This window comes from Carcharodon carcharias, chromosome 12, assembly GCF_017639515.1.
Source record: "Carcharodon carcharias isolate sCarCar2 chromosome 12, sCarCar2.pri, whole genome shotgun sequence".
Taxonomy (NCBI): Eukaryota; Metazoa; Chordata; class Chondrichthyes; order Lamniformes; family Lamnidae; genus Carcharodon; species Carcharodon carcharias.
Genome location: NC_054478.1, coordinates 66,272,739 through 66,285,564, shown reverse-complemented (window position 1 = coordinate 66,285,564; position 12,826 = coordinate 66,272,739). Strand labels below are relative to the sequence as shown.

The window sequence follows — 12,826 nt, the reverse complement described above, 5'->3', positions numbered from 1 at the left end:
TTTTTGTCCATTTATTTCAACATTGCCTTTCTTCCTGATTCCAGATTAGTGATAACTAATTCATTGCCATTCAGCAAAAATGAGATCTTTGAGGCTGAAGTGCATTTGTCGCAGTGAAGGAAAGCAAAACTAATTATTTCTTTAAAGATAATTTAAAAGCTCCCTTTGACCAATGTGCATGTTTGTTAGCTGTGGTTCAGTTGGTAGTACTGTCATCTCAGTCAGAAGGTTGTGGTTTGAAGTCCCACTCCAGGAGTTGAGCACAAAATCTAGGCCAACATTCTTATGCAGTGCTAAGGGAGTGCTGCACTATTGGAGGTCCTTGGCAATATCACCCGAAAACAGAGAGTGGAATTTTCTGCGCCTGCTGGTGCCGGGTGTGTGCGGCGGCATGAGCGGACAATATGGTGAGAAGGCCAAAAGTTGGCTTCATGACGTCATGAAACCAGGTTGCAATCATCTGCTCTGCCTGTCAATAGTGTTTCCCGCCATTGGATATTGGGAACCTCATTGTAATACATCTGCATTTCATTATAATCCCAGCCTGCTGGATCAGCCGAGATACAAGGCATGCACTTGGCGGGCTGCACTTTGAGGGGAACTTGGAGATGAGTGCACAGTAACATTGTGCAGCGCTTGCCAGGTCACCTGTTTGATTTCAAGGTTGAGGCGAGTTGGGGGCGGGGGGGAGGGGGTGCGAGGGCTGCCCTAAGGTTCATACTGGTGCATAAGACATGCGGGGGTGGGGGGGAGGGGGGGGTGCGTGCGTGCGTGCAGGAAGTGGCCACACCTTGTATAAAGTGACCATTCCTCTGCAGCTGAGACAGTTCAGACACAGCCACACTGACATGCTTGGAGTCCGGCCTCTAGCTTATCTGCCCGCTCGAGCAACACAGAGGCATGAGATTGCCACCAAATGCTCTGAACTTTTCACCCCTTGGGCACAAACTGCAAACCAATGAGCATTTTGGTGGACTGCATTACAGTCGGACGACTGCTCAGGTTGTACAGTTTCCTTGTGAAAGCTGGACCTGGAGCAATCACTGGTGGAGGCGCTTACAGCCCCTTGCAATGTCATCATTCAGGTGTGGACAAGTCTCTCCCATGGTTTAAGCTAACAGTGCAGCCTTGCAGTGTGGCTTAGGAGAATGCCTGTGCCTGAGTTAATGGCACAGCATGCAGTCCAGTGGGCGAAGCTGCAGCTAATCGGTCAGGAAGAGTGGGGTAGAGGAGGATGGGGTTTCGGGCAGCCATGCAGCGCACTAAACTCTGGCCATCCAAGTGGTGGCCAGCACTCTCTGGGATGCGTTAAAGGGCCTTCGGAGCTAACCAAGAAAAATTCTTAGAACACCCAAGCTAACCCATGTGTATGTCTCTTTCATCCAGCAGAAGGTTCCTAGCTGCATAGAGGGAAGAGCAGCACCCTCAGGAAGAAGGGGCAGCTGGGGCTTCCACACACGCCGCTGAAGAGCCCCAGAGAACCATCACTGGTCGGCGCCTAGCTAGATCCAGGGTCTACAGGTGTTCTGTTTCTTTCTTGCAGATGATTGAAAACCAGTGTTGCCAAAGTCTCTGCAACTCTAGGGAACAGATCAGTCACATCTGCCAGCTACTGCAGGATTTGGCACTACGGGGACATGGAGGGCATCCACTGCCAGTGGCCATGAAAGTGACTGTGCGCTCAATTTTTACAGCAGTGGCTCCTTTCAGGGCTCCACAGGTGACCTCTGTGGGATATCACAAGCCTCCACCCACAAATGCATCCGAGGTCACAGACACCATCTTCATGAGGACACACGACTTTGCCTGGGACTAAGAAAGCCAGGAGGCAAGAGCGATTGAATTTGCCCAGATCTCGGGTTTCCCACAGGTGCAGGGTGCTATTGACTGCATTTACGTGGCGCCCAGATTTCCATGCAACACGTGGTCAACTATGTCAGCCACAAGGGCTTCCATTCGCCGAATGTGCAGGTGGTGTACGACCACCTCAAATGCATCTTGCAGGTCTGTGCATGATACTCAGGCAGTGTCCACGATTCCAATATTCTCAGTCAGTCACAGATACCTGACATCTTCCAGGTTCTACAGAAGCTGCAGGGATGGCTCCTCGGGGCACAAGGGCTGTCCATAGAGGACGTGGCTGATGACACCCATGCAGCGGCCTCAGACTGCAGCAGAGTGAAGGCATAACGAGGCTTGTGCTGCATCTCGCACTTTGGTGGAACAAACCATCAGAATGCTGAAAATGAGGTTCTGATGCCTGGACTGGTCTGGTGAAGTCCTGTAATATAGTCCACAAAAGGTGTCATGCATCATTGCCACTGGCTGTGCCCTTTGCAGCACCAGGTTGTAATGGGGAGAGGAGCTGGCTGAGGAGGAGATGGAGGAACTTGAGGCCTCCTTCAATGAGGAGGACGTCGATGGGGATGAGGGTGCAAGGTCCTCAAAGGCAAGGATGGTGGGAATGAGGCCATCGCACTGGCCAGACGAGACAGACGACCTCGGGAGGTTCTCATTGCTGCTAGATTTGTGGAGGATGATGACAACATGCAGTGAGGAGATACGATACATTCTCACATTGCACCTGTGAACGTTTGACTCCTGTCTGGCTGATGGCAGTACACGTGCCCTCTGTGATAAGGCACCTGTCGTGGGGACACAGTGGAGGCCCTAATATTCGCTCGATTCCAGGAGGATGATGACAATACTCCTTGGATCTTCGCATAGCCTCTGTGAATGTCTGGCTGAGAGCTGTTTGCTTGCGCCGTGTGATAAGGGTCATATCATGGAGAGGCAGCCATGAAACTTTAAATGTATCTGATCCTTTGTTAGCCTTCAGCACCTGACCCCCTTCAGGCGCACAGCGTCACTGGTCACAGATGCTGAAGAGATGGGGGCCAGCCCCACCTTTAAAGGTGCTGAGAGCACAGAGAGTGAATGATGCAACTCTTGTAATGCCTGCCCACAATATTCTGGCAGAGTTGTCAAGCACCACTGAGGTGCAGACAGCAGTAATGTGTCCAGGGAGTGTGAGGCCTGACCATCACTTTGGTCTGAAGGCTGCACAAAGCTCAGGGAAGAGGCCATGGACTGAGACACCTACATTTTACCTTCTGCAGGAATCAAGGTTTCACACCTGAGTGACACGAATACCGCTCATCAGAACAAGGAGCCATGGGCAAGGAAACATTCTTGGGAATTTATTTATGATAGTGAACATTATGTACAAATGATTAGCACTTGTGTCGAGGCTGTGCAACTACATCATCTTAACCTTCCTAACCCTGCTGCCACGTCCTGATGCTCACCAGGTGGAGGCAGCCTGCTGATCGCTACACCCTGTTGGTGATGACCTTGGCGGCTGTCCTCTAGAGGATCGAAACTGGAGGGCCCCAGCCTGATTTGGGAGGGCCTGCGGTGTGGCAGTGGCACCCTCTTAGACCTGTGGAGCTGGAGCTGCTGGGGTCACAGGAGGGGATTCGGTTGGGCCAGACACTCACGGACTCACTTGGGGGATGGCCCCCGGGTGTGCACCTGCTGATCTTCCTTCCTGTGGGTGCCCGAGGGAGGAGGGGAAGCTGGAGTGAGATCGAGCAGACCTGCACCCCTCTCGAGTACACACTGTTGGAGGCCAACTGTGGAGTCAGTAATAGAGTTTAGACCACGCAGCAATGCAGAAGTGATGTCCCGAAGGCAGATGGACTCCTCCAATCATGCCTTGCAATCTGAGGAGTGCACCATACATCTCTTCCTGATGTTCTTGAGCTTGCCTTTGCAGCTCCAGCAACCGAGTTATGACCAAGTCCAGAGGCTGGTCATTTGACTTGGACTCAGCAGGTTTCTGGCCTCCAAGCACCAGAAACCTGGGAAATCCCTACCGCCACCTGCTGTGGATCAGAGATTGTGATGTGTTCATCAGATTATGATCCCGAGGCTACCCTAAAGCTAAGTCCTATTGAGGTCTGTGTCTCTGCGGTGGTGGAGCGTGTGGGTGAGTGCTGTGATGCATCTTCAATGAAGGTGCCTCCAGATTTCTCTTCAGAGTTTCTTGATTGGAGGCCCTGGGTTGTGGACTCCATTGGCTGTTTCCCAGATGTGCCTGCAAAAGGAGAGATAATTAGTGCATGGCAGGGGACTGTGGAACAGGGGAAATCAGTCATGGCATGGTTGCCTGATGGATGTTGCACTGCTAGTTCCTCACTTGGTAGAGCACCACCAACCTCACCGTCAACAGAGGAATGGTCCAGATCCTCGCTGGCCAGCTGGGTGGCTCTATTTTCAAAGTCCATAATTTCAGGCATTCCTCTCAGTCTGCAAACTCACTCTCCCTGTTGTTGTGTGCCAGCTTGTCTTGCATGAATAGAGATGGAGAGAGTGTAAGCAGGACCCCTGCCAGGCGAGATAAGTATGCCTGGCATGTATGGGTGGTGAGTGGTCCCACAGTCGGGATGAGGGCAGTGAATGGTGATGCCCCCTTGAACTGGCAGTGAGTGAGAACCCTATGAATGTGTGATGGGTTTGAGAGAGAGTTGAGAGTGATGAGAAGAGTGACTTACCCTGGCGGAATGAAGGAGATCATTCATCCTTTTTTGGCACTGGGTGGCTATCCTCTTTTGTGGAGCGTTAATGCTGACCACTGCTGCCACTGCCTCCCAAGCTGGATTAGTGATGTTGCTGTCCACCCTGCGGCCAGAGCAGGGGCAGGGGACCCTCCACGGCGGGCCTCCACTGCATCCAAAAGACGCTTGAGGGACATGTCATTAGACAGGGGGGCCTGCAGACGCCTTGCCTTTCGGGGCCAAGTCTTCTTTGCAGCAGTCCTGGACTGGAAGCACTAAGAGGTGTGTATGTGGCTGCGCTTTAAATATGGCATCCAGTGTGATGAAGTGACAGCGTGGTGGGCGAATGAGAGCCTGTCTGCCATCAAAACGGCATGTTTCCCAGGAATGTATAATTAATGAGGCGGAATTGGGACAACACAGCATCAACAGCCGCCATTGGGTAAAATGTCCTTTTTCCTGCCTGCTCCTTCAATTAGTTCAAATCTGGTATGATTCCGTCCAGAATGTTTTCAGCTATATTGATGACACCCAATGCTGTCTCACCACCATATCTCTCAATTCCTCCACTTCAAGCTAAATTATCAGACTCCTCCCCGGCCACAGCTTATCTACCAAATTCCTCATCCATGCCTTTGTTACCTATAGGTTTGACTATTCCATTGCACAACCTGGTTGGCCCTCCACATTCAATCTTCCATAAACTTGAGGTCTTCCAGAATCCTGCTGTCTGTGTCCTTACTTCACAGTGCCATTCACCTACACCCGTGTGCTCACTGACCTACATATCTCCTAAGCTAGCAACACATCAATTTTAAAATTCTCACCTTTATTTTCAAATCCCTCCATGGCCTCGTCCCTCCTATCTCTATAATCTCCTTCAGTTCCACAACCTCTGATATATCTGTACTCATTTAATTCTGGCCTTGTGAGCATCCCCAATTTTGATTGCTTCACTATTGGTGGCTGTGTCTTAGGCTGTGTAGGCCCCATGCTCTGGAATTCCCTCCCTAAAACACTCTGTCTCTAAATTTCTCTTTCTTCATTTAACATGCTCCTTAAAACCCACCTCTTTAACCTAACCTTTGGTTAGCTGACCTGATACCTCATTGCTTTTGCTTTTAATGCTCCTGTGAAGCACGTTTTATTACTTTAAAGGTACTATATAAACATAAGTTGTTGTATGGAAAACCTTACTGCTTCATCCCGGACTTCAGGCTAATATAAACTAACGTAAAATCTAATATGTTGCTGGAAATAAGCAGTGTTAAAAACTTTGTGAATCACACATGTGTTGCTATACTAGTTCACCAAAAAAAATTATCAAATGTCAAACAACAATTTGAGATTTCAGTTATGTCTGGGGACTTGAATAACTGGGTTCATTGAACTCTGCCCATAAAATTATGCAAAAACAAAATACTGTAGATGCTAGAAATCTGAAATAAAAGTGTAAAATAATAAATACTCAGCAGGTCGGGCAGTATCTGTGGAGAGAGAGAAGCATTTAACACTTCAAATCTTTGGTCAGAACACTTGACACCTGAACTTCCCGCTTTGAACTCTACAGATGTTTCTGGATTCTCGGAACCCTCCAACTGTTCCCAGATCCTATATCTCCTTCCTAAGAATTCTAAATCTCAGCACTTCCATAATCAGTGACCTCCCTTCCCACAGCGAAACATGTCAGACCATGGAGAAACCTTCTGCATCCAGTACTACTATTGTGGAGCCCCGTAGATCAGCCATAAACTGTATGCTGGATTTTCCGGTCTGGACCATCCAACTCCCATACCTTCCTTTGCGAGACTGGCAGTGTTGGATGGTTTGTTGAGATATGACAGTATTGAGGAGCTGGCCTAACAGCATTATTGGAGAGTGATGCTTGGCAGAATGTGACGAAAGCTGTCCTTGCCCCCTTTTTGGTCTGTCAGGTGCTGCACTTGTTAGCCCATTTAAAGCTTTTGTTTTGGGCCATCAGGTAACCCCACCCATTGCTTTTGCTGGTTTGTCTTTATACCTTATTTCAGAATTGATGAGTTTGTGGCAAATGGCTTTTAATAGGCATAAATTACTATTGACAAGCAAACCATACCTCAAAAGTTTTAAAAATAATTTTCAGGTATTTAGGTAAAAGAAATAATCTTCTAGCTCCAAATATAGTTCAGAAGTAATTCTTCATTTACTGAATTTTAACCAAAATGGTGAAAGGATGAGCTTGCTAATTGGCATGGATAACAGCCAATCAAGAGAAACCCATCTCCAGCTAACATCTCTCGGGGGAAAAAAAATAAAATCGTCAAACTTTTGAAAAGGAAATGTTTGTGAAACCGTAGAGTTGCATATGTCCTACTGAAATATACTGCAAAACTGTATCTTAAAAATTACATTTCCACCGTACTCTTACCCTCCTCCAATTCAGCATTTGAGTCCTTAGCAAAGACAACCACAATGACTACATAGATATTGTATTATTGTCAGAGGTAAAATAGAATATGCTGGACTGGCAGTATTTTAAGAAGAGCTATTAAGTGTTACAGCATTAATTAATGATCAATTACAACTCTGCCGCCTTGATTCCTGTTCTCTCTCAGGAGTGGGCATGCGCTTATGGCATTTATGTTCTCTCGCCAAGAAGGAAAACTAAACCGACAACAGACGGTAGAATTTGGACATCACATATTGAAAGCGCATATTTTCAAGGTAAGTACAGATAAATTAATTCATGTTGTGAGAACAAAAGCAATGTCTTCTATATAGTTTAAATGTTGAATTATATATCAGATACATATTTAAATTTAGAGAAGATCACAACTTTTAGTTTCATGTTTAAGGAACTTGTTTATTTTATCATTTGGGGATTCCTAAATATAAATGCAGGTCAATTCAAAAGGAATTGTTAGACATTTAATAGGACCACCTGGCTCAGCAAATGTTCCACAGCAATGCAGAGAGAATAGCAGTATCTGGATATTGACAGAATCCTCATTTTTTTTCTTCCGTAGTGGAGAATGATTGCCATTCATGGTGGATAATTAAAATTAGCAAATAATCAAGAACTTGCGATTTGGACTGAAAACATTAGTTGGGAAAAGCACAATAAATGCAGGCTTATTGTTTGCTTTGGTGCATCAAGCCACTTCCTGTATTTGCTTTTTCATTTTTTTTGGATCAACAGAACCAATGCAAAATAAAAACAGAAAATGCTGGAAATACTTGGCATGCTTGGCAACATCTGTGGAGAGAGAAATAGAATTAATACTTCAGGCCTTTGACCTTTCATCAGAACCAACATGAAATTGTGCAATATGCTGCTGAATCAGAACTGTAAACTCTGATGTAACTTGCCACCTCTGCAAATGTGCAAGATTGCAGCTACTAAATAGAGACTAAGGAGATCAAATGTTAATAATCTGATTCTCTCAATTTTAAAAGATTGAGTAGAAAATAAATTGCAGTACCGTTCAACTCTTGGAAGCCGAGTGCTTGAACATACATGACTCCGTAGAAAACCAACAAAAGTTGACTCTACAACTTCAGAAAAACTGATTGAATTCCCTGATTATAAACCAGCAGCATATGAAAAATAGATTTGCCCCAATATTCCTTGATTCTTAATGGATGGGAGAAAAAATAGTGCATGTGTGAAATGCAAATGTAGGAGCAATGTTGGGTACTTTTCTACAGTGGAGAGGGAATCTTATATTAAAATCTAAACACTTCAATTTAAGCACTTTGAGGCTGCATTTTCAGTTTAGGCACACAATGGGTGTTCTGTGCACCCATTGCTCATATGTTGTAACTGCTGTGAGGCCAGAGGCATTTTAAAGCTTGGGCCTCATTTGTAAGTATTCTGCAAACTGTGTGTGCCAACCATCATTTCACAGCTCACTGGTTTGGGAAGGTAAGAAACTAGTTCACTTTTTGGATCTGGCTAGAAGAGCCTGAAGCTTAGGGAGGGGGAAGGTAATGGTGTGGGAGGTGTAGTGGGGTTGGAATATTTTTGGTCCTCAGCCTCACAAAATGAAAGTTAACAATCTCTTTTGGGTTATTTTTTGAGCAACATTCAGCAATCACTTCATGCGTTGTGTCAAAAATGGCAGTGGTTGAGACATTACCGTAGATGGCTCAACATCATTATCCAGCCGTTATCACCTCAATTACACTGATAGGAGGCAGTAAAGTAGCCCATTTTTATACTTGACAATTGATTAGGTTTTAAATCTAAGAACTGTATGATATTTGAATTTTTGTAGACCAAGCAGGCCATCGCTTCCCCAATATTTACTTTTTTGTTTATTCTTGGAATATGGAATATTATCAGCAAGACTGCATTTACTTTCCATCCCAGGGTGACTTGGGCAGGCGGTGGGGTGCTGCTTTCGTGAACCACTGCAATCTGTATGGTGAATCTGTTCCCATAATGCTGCTTAGGGATTTTGTTCCACGGTTAATTAAGGAATGATGGTATATGTCCAATTCAGCATGATCTGTATGTTGGACAGGAATCTAGAATTGATGTATTTGCTGCCTTTGTCTTTTTAGAAGGTGCAGACTGTGGGTTTTGGAGGTCCTGCCAAAAAATCCTTGACAAGTTGCTGCAGTGTGCACCATGGCCCACTCGTCGTGGAGTGGACCATTTTCCCACATTGAAACCTCTACTCCTCTGCCTCAGTTCAGAGAAACACCTTCACTTCTTCCAATCCCTAACCTTTCACAGAAAGGCCCTCCTTTTGCAGTTCTCCTTGTTAAAATTGGTGCTCTTCTGCCCCTCCATCCACCCTCATCCCATTTCAATGGAATGCACTGCTCTTCCCCTTCAATTTATTCTAACATCCTTCTTTCCTTTAAACCTAGCTCACATAATCAGCTTTGACACACAATTAAAATCTACTATTTTTCTCTTGTGCTTCCTGTTTAGGTTGGTGCTTTTCTTTCCTCCAGTCTCTGCTTCCTGCTGTCTCAGCTTTTGACCTCTCCCCTTCATTGCCATCTGTGGCCCTATCCCTCTCCTTTTGCTAGAAATTGCAACCATAGTGCACCAAAGGCTAGATTCACTCATTAACAGCAAGACTTGAGCAGCTGTGAGGGGAGGGTGCATCCTATCCCCTCTAAGTGGCAGCAAATGTTGACATGTGGGCGAGGCTCCCAAATCAATGACTGTGGCATTTATATTGGAAGCACATGATTTTATCTCTAGATTAAAGATGTCTTAGTTCTATATCGGATTTGTGTTTCACAAAAATATCTCCACAAACTTAACTTCTCATGTTGCAGCTACCTTTTCTGTCTGTAAAGGCAGAACCTGATTTCTTGACTCAAGCTGAAACCACAACTGGAGTGGATTGGTTCACAGCTAATAGAGCAGATAAAACAGTGCTTCAACATAATATTTAAATGTTAACAAGGATGTTTAAGGACTTGAGAAAATAATATATAATGGATTCCATTTTGAAACCTAATAAGTCATGTTTTTAACTTATTCATAGGGCCTAAGCAAAAGGACGGGAATCTCTTCTACTGTCCTTCAAGCTCTGTGGATAAGCTATAGCAGTGATGGATTGTCTGCTGCCCTCACATCCTTGAGAAATCTTTACACTCCCAATGTGAAGGTAAGAGGATTTATGTAGTTGCAGTGGCATTATAATTTTTTTCTACATTGTAAGCAATGCTCTTGGGCAAAATTAACATTTTCCCTTTGTTACTCCCCAGAAAGCCAGCTGGTGAAGGATGGTAATCAGTCAATTTTTATTCAGTCTTACATCTATTTTCGGAGTGAAACATTACAAGCATATACCTCTTAATTAATAGTTTCAGAAAATGTCTCTTTTTATGTGCTCAAGTGAAACCCCAATCAATACCCTCCACTTGCATAAAATTAAACACAACCGATATATAACAGATTCCCTTTTTATATAAAACTTATAGTTAACACGTATAAACAGTATTTCAAAAATCAAAAAATATTCCATAAAAAACATTATATTGCAAGGTGCCCTTCCTCTAGGGCATATTTCTTCATACTGGCATTTATTTTTGTAAAGCAATCAGACAGTTGATGACTTGCATCTACCCATTTTGAAGACACATTTTGTCTCCAGCATTTGTTTCAAGTCAACATGATCAATCCATAACCTTTTCTCGCTTAAGTTTTGTATTGTATACACTATCCCTCAAGAAAAATGATCATCTACATAACATTAAATGGATATACTTTCTTCGGTATGCCCCTTCTATGGAATCTCACCTAAAATATTTGATAAATAGAATCCCATATCCACTCCCTCCACAACAGCCAGTGTTTCCGTAGCTAAAATATTTTTAACAACCCCTTTTATTTTCTCAGCTTCCCAAGCTCAAGGGCAACATTTCCTATTTTCACCCATCTGAGGTTATATGAAATCAGCTGTGCTTAATTACCCACTAGGAAGATTTGCGTGCAAAACATCAGTAAAAATGATGAATTTCATTTTTTTTGGGTCACTTAGAGATGGGAGCTTAGGTATGCTTTTCTCCATATTTAATTTTCACAATGCTTTATTTAGTTTTAAAACATTCATGTTTTTAAGCTATTTCATTGTAGTTTACTCCAACACATCAAAACCAGCATTTTGTCTAGTCTGATTATCCAACCAGCTCAACTGACCAATCAAGTTTTACAATTGCTTTGTCTCTTCTTTAGATATGACGTCGTCTTTTATGATGACCTAGCATGATGGGATGGGAGAAACATTCTAAATTAAATTGTTGATTTAAAGTTATTCCAAACTTACTCTGCTTAATATCTAAACCAATTTATTTAAAAGCCTCAGAAGCCTGACTGTCAATCTTAAATCCTACTCTAATCTTAATTTCTTATGGGCTGGTACAGTAGAATTATCAACTTGCATCACGAAGATACCTGAAAGTTTTCCTTTATGATTCCAATAAAGCGTTGCAAGATCTGCTTTCAGTTGAAGAAAACCAGCAAAACTGATTCTCACTGAAAAATATCACTCCCTGGAAGCATGTTTCAGGCCATAGATGCATTTGTTTAGTTGCCATAGTTGCCCTCTGCATCAGCTGTCACTTTGGGTATTTCTCTTTGAGAAATACTTTCAGAAACACTTTTTCTAAAGCTTTGATTAAAAAATAAATATGCGGAAATGAATACTTAAGCTGCCATCCTTAAGCAACCCTAAAACATGAAACTAGTCATTTTTAGTGATACTTTGCATGCAAATTTTCCTAATGGGAATTCAAGCATAGCTGACTTCATGATATGAAAAGTATCACCCTCCTGAAATGCTGCTTTTATGTTAATTGACCCACACTCCAGTTAATATATAGCCAAAAGAGCTAAAGGAATTTTCAAAATTAGTTTTCCAGCTGTGGGGGCATCCACTCCAACATCTGTATCACTCAGTTTCTCTCCAAAACCCCAAGCAACGAGCCAAGGTTTAGCCTTAAATCCCATTTAGCCTTAAGTCCCAAAACTGCAGGAATGACAATTTCCTGAGGAACCTTTTCAAGCAGACATCTGATCCAACAGAGAGTCTGAGAACCAAACACCAGATAGAACCAGGAGCCTGTTCCTATGCGACACCTTGACATAATCCAGCAATTTAAATGTGAGCACTGAACCAGAGATGCTGCCAGACCTGCTGAGTTTTTCCAGGTAATGCTGTTTTTGTTTTGGATTTCCAGCATCTGCAGCTTTTTGTTTTTATCTTTAAGTTTAATTTCTCCATCTTTTATACAATCTGTTAAAGTCCATGATATATTCCTGTATTGAATAACCACCTGTTTTCCAAAATCTATCAAGCTCTAACCATGCCCCACTGTCAATTAACATATTATCCTCCTTGTAAATTTCATCCAAGAACTCTATTAGAAGATCAAAACTTTCATCAGTATCCAACTTACTGGCATACAGTTCAAAAATACTTGATTTCTGATTTTACTTCTGGTAGAAAGTGACAATGCCAAGGCCATACCTTCACAATTCACAGAATCACAGAGTGCAGAAGAGGCCCTTCGGCCCATCGAGTCTGTACTGACACATGAGAAACACCTGACCGACCTACCTACCTACTTATCTATCTACCTAATCCCATTTACCAGCACTTGGCCCATAGCCTTGGATGTTATGATGTGCCAAGCACTCATCCAGATACCTTTTTTAAAGGATGTGAGGCAACCCGCCTCCACCACCCTCCCAGGCAGCGCATTCCAGACTGTCACCACCCTCTAGGTAAAAAAGTTTTTCCTCACATTCCCCCCCCCCC

At 43.8% G+C, this 12,826-nt stretch overlaps 1 protein-coding gene across 6 annotated transcripts in view; it reads left to right on the top strand.

Moving 5' to 3' along the window:
• The window catches only part of tanc1a (tetratricopeptide repeat, ankyrin repeat and coiled-coil containing 1a), a 240,089-nt gene that overhangs the window by 176,344 nt on the left and 50,919 nt on the right, over nt 1–12,826 (top strand). For all 6 annotated transcript variants that reach the window (XM_041201802.1, XM_041201800.1, XM_041201801.1 and 3 more), the window contains 2 exons: nt 7,154–7,262; nt 10,049–10,171. In XM_041201802.1, coding sequence (XP_041057736.1) covers nt 7,154–7,262; nt 10,049–10,171 — 232 coding nt within the window. The remainder of the gene's footprint in view (nt 1–7,153; nt 7,263–10,048; nt 10,172–12,826) is intronic.